General features: G+C 49.8%; 2 protein-coding genes across 6 annotated transcripts in view; one reads left to right on the top strand and one right to left on the bottom strand.

Annotated features, from left to right (window-relative positions):
- The window catches only part of LOC140197821 (phospholipid scramblase 2-like), a 103,032-nt gene extending 99,401 nt beyond the window's left edge, over positions 1-3,631 (top strand). For all 3 annotated transcript variants that reach the window (XM_072258288.1, XM_072258289.1, XM_072258290.1), the window contains one exon: positions 3-3,631. In XM_072258288.1, the coding sequence (XP_072114389.1) occupies positions 3-62 (60 nt within the window). In that variant the 3' untranslated portion in view covers positions 63-3,631. The remainder of the gene's footprint in view (positions 1-2) is intronic.
- A 5,798-nt stretch (positions 3,632-9,429) lies between these two features.
- Positions 9,430-26,762, bottom strand: part of LOC140197819 (activated CDC42 kinase 1-like) — a 72,499-nt gene continuing 55,166 nt past the window's right edge. For 2 of the 3 annotated variants that reach the window (XM_072258285.1, XM_072258286.1), the window contains exons 8-15: positions 23,707-23,853; positions 22,851-22,945; positions 19,626-19,820; positions 19,106-19,164; positions 18,154-18,614; positions 15,733-15,828; positions 13,140-13,250; positions 9,430-10,445 (exon numbers count right to left, since the gene is read on the bottom strand). In XM_072258285.1, coding sequence (XP_072114386.1) covers positions 10,434-10,445; positions 13,140-13,250; positions 15,733-15,828; positions 18,154-18,614; positions 19,106-19,164; positions 19,626-19,820; positions 22,851-22,945; positions 23,707-23,853 — 1,176 coding nt within the window. In that variant the 3' untranslated portion in view covers positions 9,430-10,433. The remainder of the gene's footprint in view (positions 10,446-13,139; positions 13,251-15,732; positions 15,829-18,153; positions 18,615-19,105; positions 19,165-19,625; positions 19,821-22,850; positions 22,946-23,706; positions 23,854-26,762) is intronic. The other variant, XM_072258287.1, reaches the window with a different exon arrangement.

Raw genomic sequence — 26,762 nt, 5'->3', positions numbered from 1 at the left:
AGGATTTCATGTTCTTTGAGCGAGGACAGAGCAGCGAACAGCGGACCGGAGTGTTTCAGTAAGCTCCGGCCTGCCGTGTGGACCCACACAGAAGGCCGAGAGGAGTGTGTCCTTCTGCAGAGATCCTCACTTGGACTGGAGGCGATGGAAGACAGCATGCCGTCACCAGCCTACAGTTCAGAACAGTTTACACAAAAGCCAGGCGCGATCCCGTTGTGGGCTGGGATTGTTCTTGTCTTTCAGAGGGAGGGTAGCGGGAGAGCGCTGCGGGGTATCTAACCATTCAGCTGCTGATATGGAACTGGCTTAGCCAAGGCCACCTCCCTCAGCCACTCTGGTTACTGCCACTGCCCCCCTCGTGACCGCCTCCCACCCCCAAATATTAATTGCTAAACCTCCATGTGTGATTGTCATTCCCAGAGGAGGACCCTTCTCCCCATCAGATCCCAAGGGGCAGAACTGGAGATGCTTCCACCAGTGGGAGAGGCTCGAACGAGGGGACAGTGTTACAGGAATAAGACCATAAGATATAGGGTCAGAATTAGGCCATTTGGCCCATCGAGTCTGCTCCACCGTTTCATCATGGCTGATCCAATTTCCCTCTTAGCCCCAATCTCCTGCCTTCTCCCCACATCGCTTCATGCTCTAACCAATCAAGAATTTACCAACCTCTGCCTTAAATATACATAAAAACTCAGCCTCCACAGCTGCCTGGAGGAGGCTGTCATCATTTTATACTGAGGTTCTGAACCCTGCTGGCAGGGGGGTGGGGAATGACCAAATAATCAGGGGATCGAAGCAGTGGGGTTCTGGGGCCAAGGGAGAGACGTGGACTGGGCACGGTACAGCAGCAACAATATTGCTGTGTGTCAGGGCAGGTTAGAAGGACTGAGTGGTCTGCTGCAATGTTCCCGCGCTCCCTCCCCTCCTCTGCGGACTGGTAGGGACCGCACTAACCTTCGGCCTGAAGTTTACGATCACCCACTCCGCAGGCGGTGATGCAGGACTCGAGGGTGCAGGGCCAAGTACAGGAAGGGAGGGTGGGGAAATGATAAGGCCCACGCCACACACTCCTCACCCCCCATCCACCATGCTCAGCTGGGCTGGGGGCCAGGACCACCAGATACGAGGGCCAGAACTGGTTCAGCTGCTCGACTGGAGATGGAGGTGCCCAGCACTGCCTGCTCAGAGGCTGGAGCGATGAGGAGGGTAAGCATAGCACGGTGTGTCTTGCTGAGGTCAGTGTAAGGGTTAATCGCTGTACAGTTAGATTGTCAGAAAGGGTTAATCACATTACTGTACAATTAGTTTATTGGCAGTGTAAGGGTTAATTACTGTACAGTTTATTGGACAGTGTAAGGGTTGATCCCTCTAGATTACTGTGCAGTGTAAGGGTTAATCACTGTCACTATACAGTCAGTTCATTGGGCACTAGAAGGGTCAATTGAGCAGTTGGACAGTGTGTGGGTTAATTTCTGTACGGTCTCTATCTGGCAGTGTGAGGGTTAATTACTGTATAGTTTATTGGGCAGTGTGGGGGGGTGAGTCACTGTACAGTCCATCTGGCAGTGTGAGGATTACTGTACGGTTTATTGAGCAGTGTGAGGGTTAATTGCAGTACGGTTTATTGGGCAGTGTAAGGGTTAATCACTGTCACTGCACAGTCAGTTCATTGGGCACTATAAGGGTCAATTACTGTACGGTTTATTGGTCAGTGTGAGGGTGAGTCACTGTCACTGTATGGTTTCTATCTGGCAGTGCGAGGGTTACTCACACACAGTCGCTATTTGTTCAGTAGCGTGGGCAGTGTAGGGTTGAATTCCCACAGGCAGTGAACCAGCACCACCACGCTCTTTGAAGCTCCACATTAAAGCAGCTGTTTTGCAACGCAGGGCCCTGGTTCACCCTCTCCTGAAGGGTGGGGGGAGGAGGGGGCGGCCTTTGTCCTGCTGAGAGTTAAAATCCGAAGTTAGAGCCTCTCACTCCTCAGTCCAGTTCCAGTGAGTGGTGGGCGCAGAGGACATCACGGTGCACAGAACTGGAGTGGAAACAGACTCACCCATCCCGATCTCCCAGTGAGCAGGGAGCCTCACAAGTGGTTCAAGCAGTGGGCCTTCCCTCTGTGCGTGAGGAGACATGAACAATCTCCACCCTTAACCCTTGAGCTCCATCCCAAGGGTGAATCCTGACATAGCATCTGCCGCCATTGCCTCAGAGACTCCAGTTTGATCCTAACCCCCACTACGGGGTGGGTGGGTGTGTGTGTGTGTGTGTGTGTGTGTGTGTGTGTGTGTGTGTGTGTGTGTGTGTGTGTGTGTGTGTGTGTGTGTGTGTGTGTGTGTGTGTGTGTGTGTGTGTGTTCTCTCTGTGACCCCCGCATGTGCCCTTTTCTTCCCTCATCCCAACAACGTGCGGGGTGGAGAGTGTTGGGTTAATTGTCCCCCTAGGTGTAAGTGGGAGGTAGAATCCGAGGGGAACTTAACAGGGATGCAGGGAGACTGGTTACAGAGAAATCAGTGTTGAATCTGATTGATAAGGGCCAGCACAGACTCAATGGGCCAAATGTCCTCCTTTTATGGTATAAGAGCCAAATTAAATGAAGCATGAAATCCCTCAATCCACCACCGTTTACTGTATAATCACCAATTATGGTGATTTTTCTCTACTTTCTGAGTGAACATTTTTTGACATTTTTCATTTGTGTCTTCACTCCACCCCACCCACCTCTTTTCCCCACCCTGCAGTCTGTCGTCAGTATACTGGTCACCCTGCACATAGCACGCTGGTTAAGGCTCAAGCCTGCAGCTCTCCAACACTGACCTATTCTAGCTGTGTGGTTTAAACCTGGATGGAGAACTTGGTGGGGGAAGGAGAGGGGCGAAGGAGGAGTCGGAGGGGAAGTGAGAGGGAGAGTTTGGGAGAGGATGGGGGGCAGGGTAAGAATGTGGCAGGAGGGAAATCGATGAGCAGAGGAGCAGAATGCAGCAAGGGGCTTGGCCTCTGTCCCCAGCCAATAGACCATGAACAATAGACCTGCTGCCTGACCTGCTGAGTTCCTCCAGCAATTTGTGTGTTGCTCTGGATTTCCAGCATCTGCAGAACCTCTAGTGTGTACTTTCAGACTATGGGCAGGAGGGGAGATGACGAGCACTCACTATCACACCCTGTCCAAGTGAACCTCCCATCTTCTGATACAGATCCCTCTGCACATTCCCAATCAGACTTTCCCCTGGCCCTTACTGTCCACATTTTCAAAATAAGGCTGATTCCGTTGAGTGGAGCAGTGGCCATCGCCGTGGGTCAAGGGGAACGTCTAAGCCCCATGTTCCAAATTTCCGAGCTCTGTTTGAATGGAGGTCTGAGCATCTCCACCGGACCACGACACGCCGTTGACACTCGACTCCAGATAAGGCGTGATATTGGGGTTCCAAGCAGCTCACAGTTATTGATCGAACCCCCTCGCTGGAAGTGGGCATGGACTCTGATTGGTTGTGTCCAGCCTCCCCGCTCACGATATTGGATGTTCAGCATGTCCACGCACTTTCCTGCTGCCCGTGGGAATGCCACCATTATCCTCATTGCATCATTCTTGACATTTAAATCATTGGATAATAAACAATTTATCATTGAATGATTCTCGACATTTATTTCCTCCAAGGTTTTTCTAACTAATAGCACTACAGAAAATTCATAGTGACATAGAATGTGGAACAGGTCCAGCAGCCTAACTGTTTCATGCAAGATGCCTCATCCAAGCCAGTCCCAGTAGGCCCTTCCCCTCCTTCCCTATCCATGTACCTGTCCAAATATCTTTTAAATGTTGTCTACCATGACTTCTGGCATGTACTGACCACACTCGCTGTGAAGTCTTTAAATCCTTCCCTTCTCTTTAAACCTCTGTATCCTCTAATTCTTGATTCCCATAATCCATGGGAAAAGGATGGTGACCATCTGTCTGTGCTATCCATAACCTTATTCCGTAAAGTCAACCCTCGGCCTCCTGCACTCCAGGGAAAACAGTCCCAGCCTATTCAGTCTCCCCTTATAAGCCTTCTAGTCCTGGTGACATCTTCAAGAAACTCTTCTGCACCCTCCCTACCTTAATCAATTCCTTCCTGTGCACACAGAACTCCGGATTCGATTCTGAGTCACTCCTCACGGAGTTATACAGCAGGGGAACAGGCCCTCTGGCCCAACTGGTCCCTGCTGACGAAAATGCCTATCTAGGCCAGTCCCAGTTGCACAATGCCTCACTCAACCATTCCAATCCATGTACCTGCCCAAGCGTCTTTTAAACATGGTCAACCTCAACCACGTCCTCTGGCTGGTTGATCCATTCACTGGGTGAAAAAGTTGCTCCTCAGTATCTCTCCCCTCTCACATTAAACTAGTGCCCTCTAGTTCTTCATTCCCCAACCTTGGTGATCCTGTCTATACCCCTCATGGCTTTGTACATCTCTGTAAGGTGGCAGGGTAGAGATACATCTCTACCAAAGGAGATGCAAGGTGTTCCTTCCCTCCACTGGCCTGTAGATCACCCTTGGGGAAGGTGTAGCACCTGCTTAACCCTCCCCCACGGATCAGGGTCACATGAAGCCATGGGAGCAGGTGGAGGATGGTCGTACGAGCAGCCGGTACAAATCACAAATCCTGGTTGTGTGACCACTGACACCAGGCAGACAATCCCTGCAGAGTATTGATAATGGCTGGGGTCACTTGTCTTGTAAAGACACTGCCCAGGAGAAGGCAATGGCAAACCACTTCTGTAGAAAAATTTGCCAGCTACAATCATGGTTATGGAGAGACCATTATGATTGGACACAGATTCATAAACTCATCCACACATCATTGGACACAAAGACATGCTCACACAACCTGCCATACGCAATGCTTTGCACTTTAATGCATGCATCCACACTCTCTCTGTCACACACACACACACACACACAGGCAAAGACCCAGACACACAGACTGTGTGCCAGTGAGTGGGGAGAGTGTCAATCATCACCTGCTGATCCAGACACTGAACAGTCAGACCACAGAGAGTTGAAAAGTTACCGGACAAACAGGCAGGATTGCTTTTCTCTGATTCTGTCTGATGGGGCGGGGGGGCTACACCTCAAGGAAGGAGAGGGTACTCACCAGTTGCTGGGACCTAAAGGGTTAAACTGCAGACCCAAGCTGGGTTGATGTCTCACATGAACAGATTCCCCTCAATGTTGTACTGTAGACACACACCATCGTCTTCGGCGGTTGGGGAAATAATGGTGGCCTTGCTGGTGAAGTCCACGTCAAGGAATCCAGCCAAGTGATGGAAAGGGTTTCTTCTCCTAAAACCTCCTTAGAACAACATCAGCCTTTGAGCTGTCTGTCCACGCCTTCAGCACCTTCCTTTCTCGTTGGTCAGTTCCAGATCAGAGGGGACAGATTTAAAAGGGACATCAGGAGCAGCTTCTGCACACAAAGGGTGGTGTGTGTGGATTGATCTACCAGAGGTGGCAGTTGAGGCAAGAACATTAGCAACTTTAAAAAAAACTAGATAGGTACATGGATAGGAGCGATCTAGAGGTCCATGGGTCAAATGCACGCAGGTGGGAGCAGTTCACTGGGAAGGAGAGTCAATATGGATAGGAGATATCTAGAGGTCCATGGACTGGTGGGGCCAGTTCACTGGACAGGAGAGTCAGCATGGACCAGAGTATGGATAGGAGAAGTCTAGAGGTCCGTGAGCAGGTAGGCCAGTTCACTGGCAACAGAGTCAGCCTTGACCAGTACATGGATAGATCTAGGCCATTGGTCCCCCACCACCGGGCCGCGAGGAAACGATATGATTTGGCGATATGAAATGATGAGTCAGCTGCACCTTTCCTCATTCCCTGTCACGCCCACTGTTGGAACTTGAACGCACGTGAGGTCATTACATAAGGAACCCCCTTCGAGTATCTCTGTCTCCCATCACCCCTTGATGGGACCATCTTGTTGCAGGAAAACAAGCCCAGGGCTCCCACTGATTCAGCGATATTGGTGTGTTGCAATGATTTTATATGTTCATATGAGGAAAATATGTGCTGTGTGTTTAATAGTCAAACGTTACTTAAAATGTTATGATGCTATTGACTTATACAAATGATTTATAATTGATTTATCACTGTTCATGCGAGGAAAATATGTGCTGTGTGTTTAATATTAAATTCATTAGATAAACCCTTTTAGAGATGAAATTGAGTGTATTAGCCACTTATAAGTGACTTATAGTTGACTTATCACCTATATTCCGGTCAGGATTAACACCCCATCCCCACCCCCGGTCGGCCGGTCCACAAGAATATTGTCAATATTAAACCGGTCCGTGGTGCAAAAAAGGTTGGGGACCCCTTATCTAGAGGGACATAGGCCAAGCATGGGCAGGTGGGGTTAGTTCACTGGGCAACAGAGTCAGCCTTGACCAGTACATGGATAGGAGAGATCTAGAAGTCCATGGGGCAAACATGGGCGGATGGGGCCAGTTCACTAGCCACAAGAGTTAGCGTGGACCAGAACATGGATAGAAGAGATCTATAGAGCTATGGCCAAATAGATCTACAAGACTACGGAAACACCCTCCTTAAATTTCTACCTATTTCTCCCTCTCTCCCTTCTTAAAAATACTCCTTATAATCTAACACTGTCCTGATGAAGGGTCTCAGCTGGAAATAGCGACGGTTAATCTCTCTCCATAGATGCTGTCTGACCTGCTGAGATCCTCCAGCATTTTGTGCGTTGTTCTGGATATCCAGCAGCTGCATTTCTCTTGTCTTTTTGTAGTGTCCAGGACTGCTTGGTACTGTCTATTCCAGCGACGACATAAGTTCAGGATTTGGTGATGTGAGGGAAAGGCTGTAGGTAGATTTACTTTGTTTAGTTTTTCTTTCTGTCATTCTAATTTCACATTTAGAGCAATGGGGATGCCAGGCAAGGTACTGGAGGGAGGAGAAGGTGGCGGTGCGACGCAGTGCGCGCGGCCATTCCAAATGATATCGTATGTGTTAACTGGGGGCCGTGCACAATCCTGATTTGAGGGAGACAACCGTGAGAAGCACGGAGGAACATCTGGAGAAACTTCTGAAATGCCTGCTTCACTGTCGCTGCTACTGTGCGATCGAGAATCTCCGGAGGGGAAGGCTCCAAATCCTGGCTTTGCCTATTGCCTGTTGCTGGGGCTGGGGTCGAGGCACTCGGTAGAGATGGTGCTCGGTGCTGGAGAGCTGGTCGGAGGCTCAGAGTTTTCAGACTGGCTCGGAGTCGGATTGTGGTCGGGTGCTTCCAGGATGCTGCATCTGCAAGTTTGCAGCGCTGGAGGTTCACCGTCTGCGTGAGATGATGGGACTTTCGAGAGACTTTGAGACTTTTTACCGTACCCATGGTCTGTTCTTTATCAAATTATGGTATTGCTTTGCACTGTTGTAACTATATGTTATAATTATGTGGTTTTTGTCAGTTTTTCAGTTGGTTTGTCATGTGTTTCTGTGATATCATTCTGGAAGAACATTGTATTATTTCTTAATGCATGCATTATTAAATGACAATAAAAGAGGACTGCATGTCCTCATAATCTAATCTAATCTAATCTAATTTTACGAGATGGGGGAGGACAGGGAGACCTCCAGTGTCATCCTCAAGAAGTACATCCAGCTGCAGCTTCTACCTCACTTTGCAGGACCTCTTCACCCTTCCTACCCACATCACTGGTGGAAGTGCTCACTTTCCCACTTAAGAATGCTGTAGACTCAATCTGAGATATCTGTATCATTGACCCTGATAAGGAATTGGAGCTGGAACTAGATGAACTCTGGATCATTGGGAGGCTGAGTGGTTGATAGGCAGGACATACAGAGAGGTAGTTACACCCCGGGTGCAGGACACAGGGAACTGGGTGGCTGTCATGGTCCACATTGGTACCAATGACACAGGTAGGACAGGTGAGGCCCTGCAAGGTGAGTTCAGGCAGCTAGGTACTAAGTTAAAGGACAGAACCTCCAGGGTTGTGATTTGCGCCATGTGCTAGTGAGGCCAGAAATAAGAAGATCATACAGTTTAACATGTGGCTAATGAGATGGCGCGTGGGTGGGGGGGTAGGGCTTCATTTTTTTGGATCATTGGGATCTCCTCCAGGAAAGGTAGGACCCGTACAGAAGGGATGGTTTGCAGCAGAACGGGAGGAGGGCCATTATCAGAGCGGGAAGGTTTGCTAGGGCTGCACAGGGGGTGGGTAGGTAAACGAGAGTTGCAGGGGGTTGGGAACCAAAGCGCCAGAGCAGATAGTGGAGTAAGAAATAAATGTTGTTAAGCCTACATACGAAATCAGGAATCTAAAAGTTGAGCATGGTGGGACTAATGTGCAGATTTTAATGCAAGGAGTATTGTAGGAAAGGCGGATGAGTTCAGGGCATGGATCAGCACGTGGAATTCTGACACTGACACTGTAGCCATTAGTGAGACTTGGCTGCAGGAGGGGCACGACTGGCAGCTCAATGTCCCAGGGTTCTGTTGTTTTAAACATCGTTGTGTAGGAGGGATTACTAGTCTGGGAAAATGTCACAGTAGTGCTTAGACAGGACAGACTAGAGAGCTCGTTTACTGAGGCGAGATGGGTGGAATTGAGGAATAAGAAAGGTAAGACCACATTAATGGTATTATATTATAGACCACCCAGTCCGAAGGATTTACAGGAGCAAATTTGTAGAGAAAGAGATGGCAGGCTGCTGCAAGAAATATCAGGTTTTTATTGTAGGTGATTCTAACTTTCCATATATTGACAGGGACTCCCATACTGTAAAGGGCTGGATGAAAATGTGTGCATTAGGGAAATAATCTACCAACCTCTACCTTAAATATACCCAATGACTTGGCCTCAACAGCCACCTATGGCAATGAATTCCACTGATTCACTACTCTGACTAAATAATTTCCTCCTCATCTCCATTCTGAATGCACGCCCCTCCATTCTGTGGCTGTGCCCTCTGGTCATAGACTCCCCCACTAAAGGGAACGTCCTATCCACATCCACTCTATTGATGCCTTTCAACATTCGATAGGTTTCAATAAGATGTCCACCACCAACAACAACCCCCCCCCCCGGCCATTCTTCTGAATTCCAGTGAGTACAGCCTCAGAGCCATCAAACACTGTTCATATGATAAGCCTTTCGATCCTGGGAGCATTTTCTTGCTCCTCTGAACCCTCTCCAATGTCAGCATGAATTAAGGTGAGAGGGGGTAAATTCAAAAGAGATGTGTGGAGTAAGTTTTGTTGTGCAGAGAGAGAAGTGGTTGCCTGGAGGGGTAGAAGCAGATACACTGGACTTGTGGGGTACAACACAGAACTGGCCCTTTGGGATATGCTTACCAGCATTCCCCAATTTTATCCCAGCCTCTTCACAGGACAATGTACAAACGTTCAAGGGCTCATTTTATTAACAAAGTGTGTCTCCAGAATACATCTCTGAAACGTGTCTTCTCCAGATGGCCATAGAATACGGAAAATCGGCAGTTGAAAGAAAGATGTTAATCCCCCTTCCTCCCCACTGCACGAAAAGAAAGAGAAGCAAAAACTCGCAATTCCCAAACACCTCCAACTCCTCCCTCACACAAAAACTAACAGATCACACATAACCCACAGCCCGCCAGTCTGCAACAAGAAAGAATGGGCGAGAACACGAGGAAACACACATTGAACTGACAGAGGCCAAACTGAACCACAGCGAATCTGAACTCAGTCCAATCCATAAATTTCAGAATTTTGGTAACATCCTCCAGAGCAAGGAGACCCAGCAGCCCCTCCGACGGCGGCAACTCGAACCAGCGGCCACTCCGATGGTGGCGGCTCGAACCAGCGGCCCCTCCGAGGGCAGAGACTCGAACCAGTGGTCAGTTGGTCACAATGACCATTAGCCTTCTAACCAGTACATCTTTGGACTGTGAGAGGAAAGCGGAGGGAGAACATAGAAACTCCTCACAGTCAGCATGGGAATTGAACCCGGGTCACTGGTACTGCAAACGCTGTCCTAGCCAAGACAAAGTGCTGATAAGTAGGCACATTGAATGGGAAGATATTGTGTAGGCAGACAGGATGAGTTCATTGGACATTTAATTACCAATTAGCTCGCCAAAGGCCCTGTGCCTGTCCTATACGGCTCTACGTTCTAAGCCAGAAATCCCACGGGCTGCCCTGGATTCAGACACCCTTGGAGGGCTGAGGTGCACCTTTCCCAAGTTTCTGCCCGTCACAATTTCCCTTCGGGGAAGTCCTGCTGTGTCGGGTGCACAGTTGCCAGTCTGACACGTGGTTGCTGGAAAACAGAGCAGTGGCACGACCCCAGAGGGTCTCCCGTCTCCAAAGTCTGTCCTCCAGCTGGGAGCTGAAACCAGTTTCCTCCTGTGTTCCTTGCGGGATTGTCATGATTTTAACTGCAATTCAGAAAAGAGAGCCTTCAGAAAATGTCCCGAAACACCAAAGAGTTTAGTTCTACTAAAGTTAGTTTGTTTAAAGGGTGACTACATTACATCAAACTCAAAGTTCAAAGGTCAAAGAAAATTTATTATCAAATTACGTATCTATCACCATACACAACCCTGAAATTCATTTTCTCACGGGCATTCGTAATAGAACAAAAAGTACAAAAGGCTCAATGAAAAACACACAAACACTTTGGGCAAATGCAAAAAGAAGCAGGAAATAAATATTGAGAGACAGACAGACAGACAGACACTGTAGTTAGACAGACAGCTAAATAAATAGATCAATCAATCAACATGTTAATAAATAAATCAGTCAGTTGGTCAGTAAATAAGTAAATGAATGGAACTGAGAACGTGAGTTACGATCACAAACTACGGTAACTAAGCTTCAGATTATAACGTTACCATCCAGATCCAGGAGCCATTCGGTCCCCTGCGGTATACAAAGTTCCCGGATCACCTCTGTGGTACCTGTGGGCATTGTGTGTTCTTTCTGCAGGGATACCCAGCATGCGCCCACCCCCAGGCGCCCCAGCCCTTTTTGTTTGATAGGTCAGTGTTTACTCAGAGGTTACAGCATCACATCATCACCATGCCGCAATATTCCACAATGCACGCTGCTTACAGTTAATTACATTTCTGGTCATCACCCTCCAGCAACGACTCCACTCATCCCAGACATCCTCTCTTCTCCCCTCTCCCTTCGGGCTGAAGGTACAAAAGCCTGAAAGTGCGTACCACCGGATCAGGGACAGCTTCTACCCTGCTGTTATCAGACTCTTGAACAGACATCTTGTATGATAAGATGGACTCTTGGCCTCACAACCCATCTCGTTACGATCTTGCGTTTTACCATTTACCTGCACTGCACTTTCTCCGTAGCTGTTACACTTTATTCTGCGTTGTTATCGTTTTTCCTTGTTCTACCTCAGTGCTCTGTGTGCTTTGATCTGGTTTGTATGGACAATCTACTAGAGCAGCTGTTCACTATCTTGCTGCAAGTAACCGTGATAAACCTATTCCAGTACAGGAGCATCTGATGTCTGACCCTGGCCAGAGACTGCGATGAAACAGTGTAGAGTTTCTCAGTCTGAACACCGCAGTTTCAGGAGTGGTCTGCACTGGGGGATCCCTCTACATGGGAACCCAGGGTGGAGGAGCTTACTGAGACCGGTGTCCTGTTTCTGTGTGGACTCCTCAACCACTTGTCCATTCTGCAACTGTGTCACACGTACAAACAGCATGAATTGTGTATGGTTCAGCCCCTATTTGCCCATCCTTGCCTTCTGACTCCGCCCTCCCAATATTTGGTCACTCAGTGTGGGGGACACATTGCCCGTCTCCCTTGCTCCTGGGCCTGGTCCAACTGGCCTCTCGAGGGTCTCCTTTCTGCCCAAGCCGACTGCCTGATCATCTGCCGGGAGCGTGTCCATGCCCGAATCATTTATTTGTTATGAGCCATGTTGTATCACGAGGGCGATCATGATTGTTCTTGGCACGTTCTTTGACAGAAGTGGTTTGCCATCGCCTTCTGAGCAGTGTCTTTACAAGACGGGTGACCCCAGCCATTATCAATACTCTTCAGAGATTGTCTGCCTGGCATCAGTGGTCACAAAACCAGGATTTGTGATATGCACCAGCTGCTCGTACGACCATCCACCATCTGCTCCCATGGCTTCATGTGACCCTGATCTTGGGGGGGGGGGGGGGGGGAGGCTAAGCAGGTGCTACACCTTGTCCAAGGGTGACCTACAGGCTAGCGGAGGGAAGGAGCACCTTACACCTCCTTTGATAGAGACGTATCTCCACCCTGCCACCCAATCATAGCCCATTCTCCTCAGATTTGGACACTCAGTGCAGAGGGAAGGGGTGGCCGCTACCTTGCCCCTGGGCCTGGCCCAATCGGTCACTTGCAGATCTCTGCCCTAGCCGACTGCCTGACCGTCTTCCGGGGGTGTGTTCAGCCCCCGTTATCACTGGAGAAAGAACAAGTGGTCTCCACATGAACCAGGGAGGCATTCCAGGAATGTAGGGCATCACAGGGATTGAATGCATTCTGAATCAGGATCGTGACATTGGAATCTGAAGTTTGGTTACTGTACTTTGTGGTAGTTTGATGCAGTAGCGATTGTAACAAACATGCTTTTGGAAATTATTTTTAAAATTTGCTGACAGAATTTCAGATGGTGACGAGAGGACATACAGGTATAAGATACATCAGCTAGTGGAGTGGTGTTGCAGCAACAAACGCGCTAAACATCAGCAAGACCAGGGAGCTGATAGTGTCCAGAAAGGACAAGACAAGTCCTCATAGAGGGATCAGAAGTGGAAAGAGTGAGAAAGGTCCAGAGGGTCAATATCTCTGAGGATCTATCCTGAGCCCAACATATCGATGCAGCTGCAAAGTAGGCACGACAGTGGCTCCATTTCATAAACATTTCGAGAAGATTTGGTACTGTATGTCTCTAAAAACACTCAAAAATAGAAGAGTCCAAATTGGGATGAATTGATCCCTCACGGGTTTGGGACTGACCCACCCACCCAAAGACCTGCCCTGATTTGGTGGTGGAGCGAGAAAATGGACTCAACTCAAAGGGCCAAAAGGCTGTCTGTGTCCCCAGCGCCCCCACCAATGATACTCACACTCCTCTTCAGCAGGAACTGGCTGGCATTCTCCAGGTTCCAGTTAAACTCATGGAGGATTTGCTGGCATTGCTCTCGAGTCATCTGACTCATGTTGTAGAGTTGTTGGACCTAATGGAGATCGAGGCAACATTGGAGTCAGTGGGTCAGATAAGCATACAAAATTCACCTCGTGACCATTGCCACAGAGCCTGGAGCTGGGCAATAGACAGAGTCACAGTCACAAAGCACAGAAGCAGAGCAACACCTCATACTCATTCCTAGTAATCTCCAAGTTGACCATATCAACATCAATTTATCTAAAGTAGCATAGCCAAAATTCTGGAGGAGCTCAGCAGGTCAGGCAGAGTCTATAGAATGGAATAAACAGGTGAGACCCTTCTTCAGGACTTCCTCAACTCCTGTGCCCTCTGTTTTCTTTGTCTCTCTTCCCTTCATTTTTCATCATTCTGGAGGCCTTCTCAGCCCTTCTCTTTGCCCCCCGTCCCCCCAGCAAACACCCACACCTTCCCATCACCTCCTTCTGGTTCGCCGCCTTCTTCCCTTTACTCCGTCGTCTCCAACCTCTCCCATCAGATTCCTTCTGGTTCAACCCTTTACCTCTTCCACCTATCACCTCCCAGTTTCTTACTACATTCCCCCCCACCTGTTCTCACCTATCGCCTTGCCAACTTGTGCTCCTCCCCCTACCTTTTTGGTTTGGCTTCTGCCCCCTCTCTTTCCAGTCCTGGTGAAGTATCTCGGCCCAAAATGTCGACTTTCATTTCCCTTCACAGACGTCTATTTATTTATTTATTTATTTATTTAGCAGCGTGGCGTGGAACAGGCCTACCCTACACCAACTAGCAACCCACTGATCAAACCTTGCCTAATCACAGGATTTACAGGGCATCTGCTATCACCAGAGGCTGGACAAACTTGGGCTGTTTTCTCTGGAGTGTCAGAGACTGAGGGGAGATCTGACAGAGGTTTATAAGATTATGAGAGACATAGAGAGAGTAGAGAGGGTAGAAATGTCTAATACCAGAGGACATGCATTGAAGGTGAGAGGGGGCAGGTTCAAAGGGGATGTGAGGGGTAAGTTTTTTACTCAGAGAATGGTGGATGTCTGGAACGCGCTGCCTGGTACAGTGGTAGAGACAAATACATTAGAGACTTTTAAGAGACGTTTGGATAGGCACATGGATGTGAGGAAGATGGAGGGATATGGGCATTGTGTGGGTAGGAAGGATTAGTGATTGGGTGTTTTCTAATTTACTTTTTAGCTGGTACGGCACAACATTGTGGGCCGAATGGCCTGTTCCTGTGCTGTACGGGTCTGTGTTCTGTGACTATTTACAATGACCAATTAACCAACTAACCTGTGAGTCTGGATCGTGGGTGGAAACTCACACACTCACGGAGAGACTGTACAAACTTTCTCACAGAGGGTGCTGGAACTGAACTCTGAGCAATGCACCCTGAACTGCAAGAGTGTCCTGCTAACCTCTATGCTCTCATGGTGCCTGGCCTGCTGCGTTTCTTTGGTATTTTGTGGACTTGCTTGTCCACGTCTGGCTCATATCCCTCTAAACCTCTCCAAACCATGTACTTATCTAGATGGCTTTTAGATGTTGGTAATGTGGCCACCTCAACCATTATTTCAGGCAGATCCTTCCAAATATGCACCACCATTTGAGCGCAGAAGCTGCCCCGATATCCCTTTTAAATTTCTGGTCGCTGATCTTAAACCCATGCTTCCTTGTTTTTAATAGCCCCTCTGCAAGATAAAGACTGTGTGGATTCCCTCCTCTCTACGCTCCTCACGATCTATGTACTTCAAAGTTCAAAAGTACATTTATTATCGAAGTATTTACACAAATATAAGGTTCGTCTCTTAAAAGGCAGCCACAAAACAAAGAAACCCCAAAAAAATTTTTAAAAAGACCACCACCCCCAATATGCTGAGAGAAAAAAAATCCTAATCATGCAAATAGTAAACATAAGCAAAGAGTGTTCTGAACTGAAGTTCACAAAGGGAGTCTGTCCACAGCTCTATAGTTCAGTGCAGAGCGGCCCAATCCTTGTCTCAGGCCCCGACACCCTGACCTTCTCAATCTGGCCCAGCGCCTAAATCCTTGTCCAAACATTGGGTTCAGTCTCTTCGAAATGCTCTGGTCCCTGGAACCCCGCTGTCTTGATTCGGCCTGGACCAGACCTTTCCAATTCGGCCCGGCACCTAAATCGCCATCCAAACATCGCCTTCTGTCGCTTCGATACGCTCTAGAGCCTGGACCCCACGACCTCCATTCAGCCCGTACCAGACCTTTCCAATTTGGCCCAGTGCTTAAGTCGATCGAACCACGGGTCTTCCTCGATCTCGGTGACAGGCCCACTGCCTCACCCCAGTTCTGCCACATTGAAGTCGCCCCTCAATCTCCTGCACTCTGGGGAATAAAATCCTGGTGGACACAGTAATACCCCCACCCTTTGCACTACCTACAAATCCTGTGCCTCACACCTTCCCAATATCCCCCAAACCCTTTCTACAGACCCCACCTCCTGTTGTCTCCCCGATGCCTCTCCCACCCTCCACCCTGTCCCTCTCCCTCACCTTTAGATGCTGGATGGCCTTCTGTGTATCGAAATGGGTGATGCGTAACGCCTCCTGGCACTCCTCTATGGTGACTCCATGCACCGCCTCCTGGACCTGGCACAGAAATGCCCTGTTACTGCACCGAAGACAAGTGTGGGCACACACGTGTCTGTGTGTGTGTGTGTGTGTGTGTGTGTGTGTGTGTGTGTGTGTGTGTGTGTGTGTGTGTGTGTGTCCGCCCAGATCTCAGCACCCTTGCCTCTACAGAGGGAAAGCCCCTTCTTCACTCTCCCTCAACCCCTCCTGCTCCCCAGTCAGTCTCATCCCTCGCTCCGCACAATTTCTGACTGTGCCAGTGCTGGCCACTGTGCGGGGGGGAGGGGGGCGGTGGGAGCAGGGAGAAGGGCAGATGAAAGACAGAATGGTATGAGACACTCCAGCCACCCACCCACCACTCATCCCTTTCCCTCTGCTTGTCACATTGGAAATTCAACCCATGGCTTTCTGTAACCCCTACAACAGAAACTTCCAGTGGACCTCATTGTGTTGGTCCAGGCTTTGAACTGGATGGAGATCTGATATGAGCAATGGGATTGGATGTTGGAGGGTCTGGGTTGGTGGACACCTGTACTGACCAATAGGATTTAATATTGGATGGCCAGAATAATGGACACCTAAACTGACCAATGAGGTTGAACAGTGGATAGCCAGTATTAGCACTAGGTAGGGCTGACCAATGGGATTGGACATTGCATGGTCAATGATCATGGGACCTGAACTGACTCTTATGATTGGATATTGGAAGGCCAATGTTGGTGGACTAATGGATTTGGACATTGGAAGCCAGTGTTTGTGCAGCCATGATTGGAAGTTAGAAGGTCAGTGTGATTGGACACCTGAACAGACCAATAGGATCTATCATCGGAGAATCAATGTTGATGAATACTTGAACTGAGCATTATGATTGGATATTGGATGGTCAGTGATGGTGGACACTTGAACTGACCATGAGACCTGTACCATCACAAATAAACAGTGTGCCAATCCTGGTGGCCCTTTCCTGAGCACCCCCACCCCTCACAGCCTCACCCAAAGGACTTTCCAGGACTCTCCTACCTAGAGGGGCTGCAATCAGCCAGTCATTCCAAAGGGTTGGGGGGTGTGTGTGTGTGTGTGTGTGTGTGTGTGTGTGTGTGTGTGTGTGTGTGTGTGTGTGTGTGTGTGTGTGTGTGTGTGTGTGTGTGTGTGTGTGTATATATATATATATATATATATATATATATACACAAACACACTAACAAGAAATTTTCCTGTACACTAACCACACCCCCCCCCACCATCTGGTTTTGCAGACAATTCCTTGCCACTTTTCCACCCAACACCCGCCCCCCCCGTCTGGTTTCACAGACAATTCCCTGGCCCTCTCCCCCCAACACAGCCCGTCTGGTTTCACTAAACAATTCCCTGGCTCTCTCCCCCCAACACACCCACGTCTGGTTTCACAGACGATTCCCTGGTCCTCTCCCCAAAACACACCCCGTCTGGTTTCACTAAACATTTCCCTGGCTCTCTCCCCCCAACACACCCACGTCTGGTCTCACAGACAAGTCCCTGGCCCTCTCCCCCCATTCCACTGATGACCTTCTGAAACCTTTCACCCCTTACTTCGTCCCAGGAATGTAACGGTTAAAGTAAGAGGAACGCTTGATGTCTCTGAGCCTCGATGGAACTTAGAAGGGTGAGCAGAGATGTTATTGAAACCCATAGGGTGTCAGGGTGGAGATACATCTCTACCAAAGTAGGTGTAAGGCTCTTTTTCCCTCTACTGTCCTGCAGGACAGCCTTGGGCAAGGTGTAGCACCTGCTTAGACCGCCCCCCCACCCCCCGGTGGATGGTTGTACGAGCAGCCGGTGCAAATCACAAGTCCTGGTTAAGTTACCACTGATGACAGGCAGACAATCTCTGGGGTTTCCCGTATCGTTAAGACACTGCCCAGAAGGCGGCAACGGTAAACCAGATGTGCAGAAAAACTTGCCAAGAACAATCACAGTCATGGAAAGACCACGATTGCCCACGTCACGCGATGATGAAGATGATGCCTGTGCTCTCCCTGTCCTGGGAACGCATCCATTGAATGGTCCCATTGTTCAGCAAGATGGGCTCTTCACCTCTCAGTCTACCTCAGTATGATCTAGCACCTTATTGTCTGCCCGCACTGCACTGTGACACTTCATTCTGCATCGTGTTACTGTTTCCCCTTGTACTGCCTCGGCACACTGACGTGATGTAATGATCTGTGTGGAAGGCTTATAAAACTTTGCCCTCGTACATCTGACAATAACAAGCCAGTGTGCCTCTTGGCTGCCCCAACACGGCCCACCCCCCACCAACCCCAATGCTGCCAGAGAGACGCAGCGAAACACTCCGTGATAACGTACACGTCTAACTTTGCTCTGCAGGCTGGGCTTGGACCCCTGCTGGGCAGGTCTCACCTCCTCGCTGACCAGATAATTGCCCCTGGCGCCGCGGGGTCTACCTGTCTGCTCAGCGGCCCTGCTGCTCCGTGGCTCCCTCCTGGGCTCCGCCTGGCGATGGGGGCGTCCCGCCGGCTCCTGTTCCTGGGTCCAGGCCACTGACCAGCAGTCGGGCCTGGGCTGGGACGGTCGGAGGCGCATGTTGGCCACAGCGGGGGTCACATCCTCGGCCTCGGCCGCCCAGCGCTGGCCCCCCTTCGGGCCCTGCCGCCGCCGCTCTTTGCCCTGGGCCCTGGCGACGGCGGAGGCCGCAGCCTGCTTGCTGACCTGCCTCAGCTGCTCCCTGGAGATGGGGATCCTCTCTGGGCTGGTGTCCAACAAGTGCTCAGTGCTGTCGATGTTTGAGTCCAGGCTGCGGGACAGGCCTGTGTGGGGAAATGAGGAAGACACGGTCAGGGGTGGGATTGTGGTCACAGAGGTGATAGTGGGCTCCTGATATGGAAAGATTAGGATAGGCAGGGGTGGGCGGGGAGATGAGAAGGTGGAGCATTGGTGGGGCGAGGGGTGAGGATGGCAGGAAAGAGAGAGAATGTGGGGAGAGAGATTGGGGAGGGGGATTAGGAAGTGGGAGAGGTGAGAAGGGAGAGAAATAGATTGGAAAGGGTTGGGGAAGGAGGAATTTGGGAAGGGGAGGGGGTAGGGGAGGAGAAACAATGGGGGAGGGGAGGGGGGAGGAGAAGGATCAGAGGGTGCAAAGGGGAGAGAGAGGGGTAGAAAGATAGAGATAGATAGAGGGATCGAGAGAGATAAGGAATGAACGAACCAATTCCCATGCCACGTGAACACAAGTCACACCACTACATATCCCAAGACCTGCATCACACCAGCCACATCACGCTTCCTAACGCTGACTCACCTGACATCTTGATCAGCTGGATCGGATACCTGGTGTCGGCCAGATTACTCCCAAGTTTGCTGTGGGGACAGAGAATGGAGTTGGTGACCTGTGTTGGGGTGACCCTGGGCTGAGTGGCTGAGGGGATGCGGAGAGGAGGTAGATGTGAATTTGGACAGATCGTTTAGCACACACACCAGATATGGAGTAGGAGAACTTCAGTGATGAACGATCTTTGGGGTGGTAGAACAGGCCACTCAGAGAGGGTAAGACAACTTTACTACCCACCCCTTGCTGCTGCCTGAGAAGGTCAGGGTGAATAACTTCCTTGACCCGCTGGAGTCCTTCTGGCGAAGGTGCTCCCCTAGAGCGTCAGGGTTCAGACCCAGTGACGGTGACAGAACAGAACGGTGATGGGTTACCAAGTTGGGACCAACATCACACTGATGAGGTGGCCAGCAGCAGCTCATTACTCCTGGAGCCTGGCGAGTTGGGCCCAGGGGGCAGACTGGGTCTTGTGAACGAGTGCCTCAAGACTTACTCGCTGACGTTCTCCGTGAAGCTCCAGGAGCGGCGCGGGTCGATGTCTCCGTGTCCGAGGTGAACGAAGGAATTCTTCAGCGGCGTGCTGATCGCTGGACCGGGTCGGCTGGTGCTGGTGATCACGAGGGCTTGAGGGAAGAGGCCTATTTGTAAGGTCTTCTTGTTCTGTCCACGCCAGAACACCAGCTCAGACCTGGAAGGCGGGGGCAAGCAGAGAGCGACAAGTGAGAAGCCGAGAGGCGGCCGTCAATCCCGACCTCTGGTGCTCTGTGTCTGTGTCCGTGTGTGCGTTATTTGCTTGTGGAATTTGCGTGTTCTCCCTGTGACCGCGTGGATTTCCCCTGGGTGCTGTGGTTCCCCTTTCCCACACCCCCGCCTGGCTGTGCACAGACATTAGGAATCTGATTTCTGGTTGGCACACCGGAGGAAGCATGCATCAGCGCCGGAGAGGGTATGGAGGAGATGCCCCAGGACGCTGCCTGGGATGGAGGTTCTCAGTGGCTGGGTCCACTCTCCTTGGAGCTTAGCAGAGATGATTGAGGTATTTAACTCTGAGAAATATGCAGAAAACCTTTAACTATGTCCTGAGGTAAATAACATTTAATAAGTGGGGTGGGGGGGGTCAGATTTACAGGGGGACCTTCTCAGCCAGAGACCGATAAGCTCCAGGAAAACACTGCCAGACAGAGTGATGGAAACAGAAACACTGTGTCTAGATTATCCAGGGACAGATGGCTACCAGCCGAGTGCTGGGAAACTGGATTAATATGCACATCTCCTTTCAACTTTCCCCGCTCCCCACTTAAACCTCTTCTCTCCAGTATTTGACATTTCTACCCTGAGGAAAAGAAGGCTCTGACTGTCTACGCTGTCCGATGCTCCGTTGGTCAGGGTCGACCGTAGATGTTGCCATAAGAGCATTAGACCATAGGAGCAGAATTCGGCCATTCAGCCCATCGAGTCTGCTCCACCATTTCATCATAGTTGATCCATTTTCCCTCTCAGCCCCAATTTCCTGATTTCTTCCCATATCCCTTCATACCCTGACTCATCAAAAATCTATTAACTTCTGCCTTAAATAAACATAATGACTTGGGCTCCACAGCCACCTGTGGCAACGAATTCCACAGATTCACCACTCTCCGGCTAATGAAATTCCTCCTCATCTCCGTTCTAAATGGACTCCCTCTGTTCTGAGGTCGTGTCCTCTGGTCCTGGCTGTCTAGATGTGCAAGCCTGGGCAGTACAATATGGAAAGCAAGCTGTTGTCCATGAAACAAGCTCTCCCTCTCTGTGCAGCTGATGAACCCAAAGTTTGGCAGCAGCGGTGTCGCAGGAGTTGCCAGTCGGTGTTGAACTCAACATAGGACTGTCTTAGAGACTCCAGATCCCTACTTTCAGCTCCTGAAGCCTTCCGCATGAATGGGTAGAGCCACAAAGCAGCGAGGGTTTGAGATCAGAGTTTTCCTTCTCCTAGATGAGCTGCCAACCACAGCTGACAAGCCCCATCTGCACAAAGCGACTGGTTTTAAGGCACCAGTAACCTACCTTCGCCCCTTCTCCTGTCAGTAGAAATGGTTCCACCGGGCTCAGTAGCTGAGCCACATGTAAAGACCAGGAGCTGGACTTGGTTGTCAGAGGCCATTTGAGGTGCACGCCATTGGGGGCATTTAATAGGTAGTGGGAGTTGTACCCACTACCACTCCTGGCTATAACAACCTCAAGGAACTAACATGTCTAGGCTTCTCATACCTCCCTCAGGTCTCCCCTCAAATCTCCAACACTCCAGATAGTGTATGCACTCTAATATCGTGAAGCACTTCACCCGCAGCGAAGCCTCCACATCCTTCCCGTAAGAGGCAACCAGAATACTCCAGATGTGGCCGAACCAGAGTTTTTATACAGCTGTAATGTGACTTCCGTATTCTGATGCTCAAAGTTCAAAGTAAGTTTTATTATCAGAATACATACATGTCACCATATACAACCCTGAGATTCATTTTCCTGTGGGCATAGTCAGCAAGTCTATAGAATAGTGACTGTAACAGGATCAGTGAAAGATCAACCAGAGTGCAGAAGACAACAAACTGTGCAAATGCAAATATAAATAAATAACAAGAACATGAGAGAATGAGATAGAGTCCTTAAAGTGAGATCACTGGTTGTGGGAACATCTCAATGGATGAGTGAGTGAGTGAATGCAGTCATCACCTTTTACACAAGAGCCTGAGTGTGCTGGGTGGTAACTGTTCTTCAGCCTGGTGGTGAGAGTCCTGAGGCTCTTGGACCTTCTACCTGATGGCAGCAACAAGAAAACAGCATGGTTTGGGTGGTGGGGATCTCTGAAGATGGATGCTGTTTTCCTACGACAGTGTATCATGTAGATGTGCCACAACCAACAAAGGCAACTATGTCGAGTGCCTTCTTTAGCCGACCTGTCTACTCGTGTTGCCACTTCTGGGGAACTGTGGACTTGGACCCCAAGCCCTCTGGTCCTCGGCGTCCCACCATTTACTGTGTACTTTCTTCTTGCATTTGGGTTCATACTTGTTCAGATTAAACCCCATCTGCTATTCCTCTGCCCAAGTGCATTGATTTTAACCATTCGGTTAAATCTGTCCTTGTCCCCAGCTTGTTTCACATAACTTTGACTTCCCCTCAGAATTAACATCTACCTCGTAAACACAAGAGATTCTGTAGATGCTGGAAATCCAGGGTAATACACACAAAATGCTAACTCCACAGGTCAGACGGTATCCATGGGGTGCAATGAACAGTTGATGTTTTGGGTTGAGACCCCTCTTCAGGGGTCCTGATGAAGGGTATTCAGCCAAAACCTTGACTGAACGTCTACCTTGGCTCTCCCCAAAAACGTGTGGGTTTCCTCTGGGTGTTTCAGTTTCCTCCCACATTCCAAAGACAGACTGGTTGGTAGGTAAATTGTCCTGTGATCAGGTTAGCTGTAAATTGATGGGTGGCCAGACAGTGTGGCTCGTTGAGACAGAGGGTTAGGTTTCACAATGCAACTCTAAATAAAAGATTCCTCCTCACTCCCATCTGAAATGGGCACCCCTATTTTTGAGATGATGCCTCCTGATTATGGAGAGCCCCCTCCCACCTATTAGTCACCTCTCCTCCAGAACCTCACCTCAGACCTCAGCGTGCACCCCCCACCCCCGTCACCACCATTCCCTTCCTTCCCAGCCACTCCCTCATAGCCCACCGTCCATCGATGATTGTGATGCCATCATTGGCATGCATCTTCAGCTTCCCCGCCTCGCTGAAGTCCTGCAGAGCCTTCACTTCCAGCGGCCGGGCCTGGGGGGACGAAACAAGAGCTCGATCAGTTCAGCTCCATGCTGTGTCTGACTCACACTCGCCCATGGACACACCACAGCCACAGTCCCAGTCTCAGTCACCCACTCCCCTCTCTCCGTAATCCCGCCCCCACTTACTGTAAACTGCCCCCTTCCTACCTTTAGCCCTGCCCACCTTTGCCATAACCCAACCCCACACCTCTGTAACCATCCCCACTCTCAACACATGCTCCCTGTATGCCCAAACACTCCCCGTGCACATATCCTCTCTCCCCATTACCAACCCCTCTCCTGGTGATTTGTCCCCTCCCTGTTACCCTCCCCCACTCTTGACAACTCACCCCTACACCTTCTAGCTCATCTCACCTGTAACCCACCCCACTTCCTCGTGAACTGCCCCTACTCTCAATGATCCACCCTCACTCGCAATCACCCTCTCCCGCCCTCGATCACTCACGCACCCACGCGTCCACTCTTGTTAACCCCACATTAGACCTCGGTAACCCACTTGCCATCTCCACACCATTCCTGCTCCCCATCCCACATTCCTCCACATGAGGATCTCCAGCCGACCATCCCGGCTGTCGAGGACCATCTCCCCTGGGACAGGATGTGGATGAAGGAGGGCTTTCAGTGCTGGCTATCTCCCCAGTGTGACCTGTGGCACAGGGTGGGACCCAACCCTTGCCTCCCATCTCCCACTGTCCAGGTAGGTAGGTTGGGGGGGGGGGTGGTTATGCTCATGGGTTGGATGGGTGGTACCTCTTTGATTCGTGGCCGGAGTGAGCTGAAGGAGGGACGGTCTTCGGGCACCGCTGACCAGCAGCGAAGTGCCAAGCTGTAGATATTGGCCGGACAGTCAACCGGTTGCTCCAGTCTCTTCCCCTCACGGTCGATCATGATTAAAATCTGCAGGGACACGCCAATCCTATATGATTCTGATAGGGGCCACCAACACAGAAAGCTGAGGTTTCAATACTTTCCCAGCCCATCAGACACGGCAGTCTCCCCTCCACTGTCTCTGTCTACACTTCCCAGACACTTACTCTTATTTATTGACATACCATGTGCTGCCCAGCAACCCCCCAGTTTAACCCTAGTGTAATGACGGGACAATTTACAATGACCAATTAACCTACCAACTGGTATGTCTTTGGAATGGAGCACGCAGAGGCAACCCACGCGATCACAGGGAGAACGTACAAACTCCTTATAGGCAACAACGGGAATTGAACCCGTGTCACCAGTACTGTAAAGCGTTGTGCTAACCAATACACTACCATGCCACCCTTCCTTCTTCCCCACTCTCCCATCGGGCAAAAGATAGGAAACTCTGAAAGTACAAACCACCAGGCTTAAGGGTATCTTCTACCCCATCTTTATCAGATTCTTGAACAAGCCTCACATACGTTAAAGGATGAACCCTTGAACTCCCAATCTAGTGCGAGTGGTCCTTGCACCTTAATGTCTACCTGCAGCTCACTTTCTCTGTAACTGTAATACTCTATTTGGCATTCTGTTTTCCTTTTGTCCTACCTCGATCAATGGAACGATCTATAAGGAGCAGAATCAGTCCATTCAGCCCATCTACTCTGCTCTGCTGTTCCATCATGGTTGATTTATTATCCTTCTGAACCTCATTCTTCTGCCTTCAGCCCGTAACCTTTGACGCGCTATCTAATGAAGAATCTGTCTGTCTAGATGGCTTGCAGTCAAAAGCTTTTCACCATATATTGGTACAATAATAAAGCAGCAATTTCTATTTTTGCCGAACCTCTTGAACACCGTGCCAACATCCATGCTCGTTCTTTGATTAGCCCTTCCATTTCAGTGAGGTCCAGCCTCCCTCCCCCTTCCCGTTCTGCATTTGCAAGCGGTCACTCCCTTCACCTCTCCCTAGCCCCCTCCTCGGCCCCCTAGCGCATGGCAGTGGGGAAGGCCGCTGCCCCACGGCCTCCAGAGACCTGGGCTCCAACCCACCCTTTGGTGCTCTGCGTGTGCGTGCGTATGTGCGCACTCTGTCGCAGAGTTCATACGTTCTCCCTTTGACCCCGTGGTCCTCTGTCTTCCTCCCACATCCCAATGAACTGTGGAGTTGGTGGGTTAACCAGACGCAGTAAGTTGCTCCCCTAGTCGGGGAATTTCCCATGGTAGGGGATCCTAGGACAAGTGGGCACGACTTCAGGATTAAACAACGTCCATTTAGAACTGAGTTGTGGAGAAAAATACTTTAGTCAGAGGGTGGTAAATCTGGGGACTTTTGTTGCTACAAGTGGCTGTGGAGGCCAAGTCATTGGGTGTAATTAAAGCAGAGGTAGATAGGTTCTTGATTAGCCAGGGCATCAAAGGGAATGGGGTGAAGGCAGGGGAGTGGGGATGACTGGAAGAATTGGATCAGCCCATGACTGAATGGCGGAGCAGACTTGATGGGCTGCATGGCCTACTTTCTGCCCCAATATCTTATGGTCTTACTGTGTGGGGAATTAGTGGGAAAGTGGAGAGAATAAAATGTCATTGGTTTTAAATGGATGGTTGATGGGTTGGCACTGACTTGATGGGTTGAAGGGCCTGCCTCTGTGCTCTCTCTATTATTATGGAGTTTTCTGTTGATGAGCAAGAGAGGGTGAAAGGTCACGATGGCGAGGCAGGCATGTAGGACTGAGGTTACAGAGATTGTTGAGGTAGGTCTGAGGGGATGAGCACCCTACTCACCTACTCAAAGTTCAACACAGTGAGCCGGAGCAGGGGCCCCGCCCAGAGTCACCCCCCAGTGTCCAGAACCTCCAAGTGCCAGGAACCCCCACTCCAGGCAGGGTATCTGAACACCGACAGGTTAAATGGCCTCCAGCAAGCCATCGGGGGCGTGGCTGCAGTTTTGAAAAGCTCATTATCACTGAGCCTATAGAGGTGGGGTGTAGAGTTTTTGATGGCTGCTCGCTCTGCAGAACCTACCCTCTCCCTGGCATTACGGGGGCTGCAATAAGAGCCATCAGGACCGTCACAGAGGCTCTGGGTGGCTGCGGATCAGGAGGTGTGACTCATAGACCAGTGCTGCTGGGACACAAGCCGGGGCCTGATCTACCCCGGCTGCGTTGCCTGGGCGGGAGCACCTGATGTTGAAACACCTGACGATGATGTGTCCCAGTGTATCCTAAGATTTACCTTGGGATCATTATCAAAATATGTATTTGTTACCATACACTATCTTATGATTCATTTTCCTGCAGGCAATTACAGGAAAATAAAGAAATATTGTAACATTTACAAAAAGCTATGCATAAAGGCTGAAAAACAACCGTAAACACAAGAGATTCTGCAGACGCTGGAAATCCAGAGCAACACACACACACAAAATGCCGGAGGAACTCAGCAGGTCAGGCAGCATCTAATACAGAGGAATAGTCAATGTTTTGGGCTGAGGCGTTGGTTGACAAACTACGTGCGAAAGAAATTAAAAATACTGAGTTGTAATGAGAATCAGAGTTGGGTTTAATATCACCGGTATATGTCGTGAAATTTGTTAACATTGTGGCAGCAGTACAATGCAATACATGGTGATAGAAAAAATGAAAACTATGAATTACAGTAAATATATATATATTAGTTAAATTAAATAAATAGAAAAAATAGAAATAAAAATAGTGAGGTAGTGTTCATGTATTCAGTGTCCATTCATAAATTGTATGGTAGAGGGGAAGAAGCTGTTGCTGAATTGTTGAGTGTGTGTCTTCAGGATCCTGTACCTCCTTCCTGACGGTAGCAATGAGAAGAGGGCATGTCCTGGGTGAGGGGGGTCCTTAATGATGGATGTCCCCTTT

This window comes from Mobula birostris, chromosome 5 (genome assembly GCF_030028105.1).
Source record: "Mobula birostris isolate sMobBir1 chromosome 5, sMobBir1.hap1, whole genome shotgun sequence".
NCBI lineage: Eukaryota > Metazoa > Chordata > Chondrichthyes > Myliobatiformes > Myliobatidae > Mobula > Mobula birostris.
The sequence above is the reverse complement of the archived record's forward strand: the minus strand, read 5'-3'. Positions and strand labels throughout refer to the sequence as shown.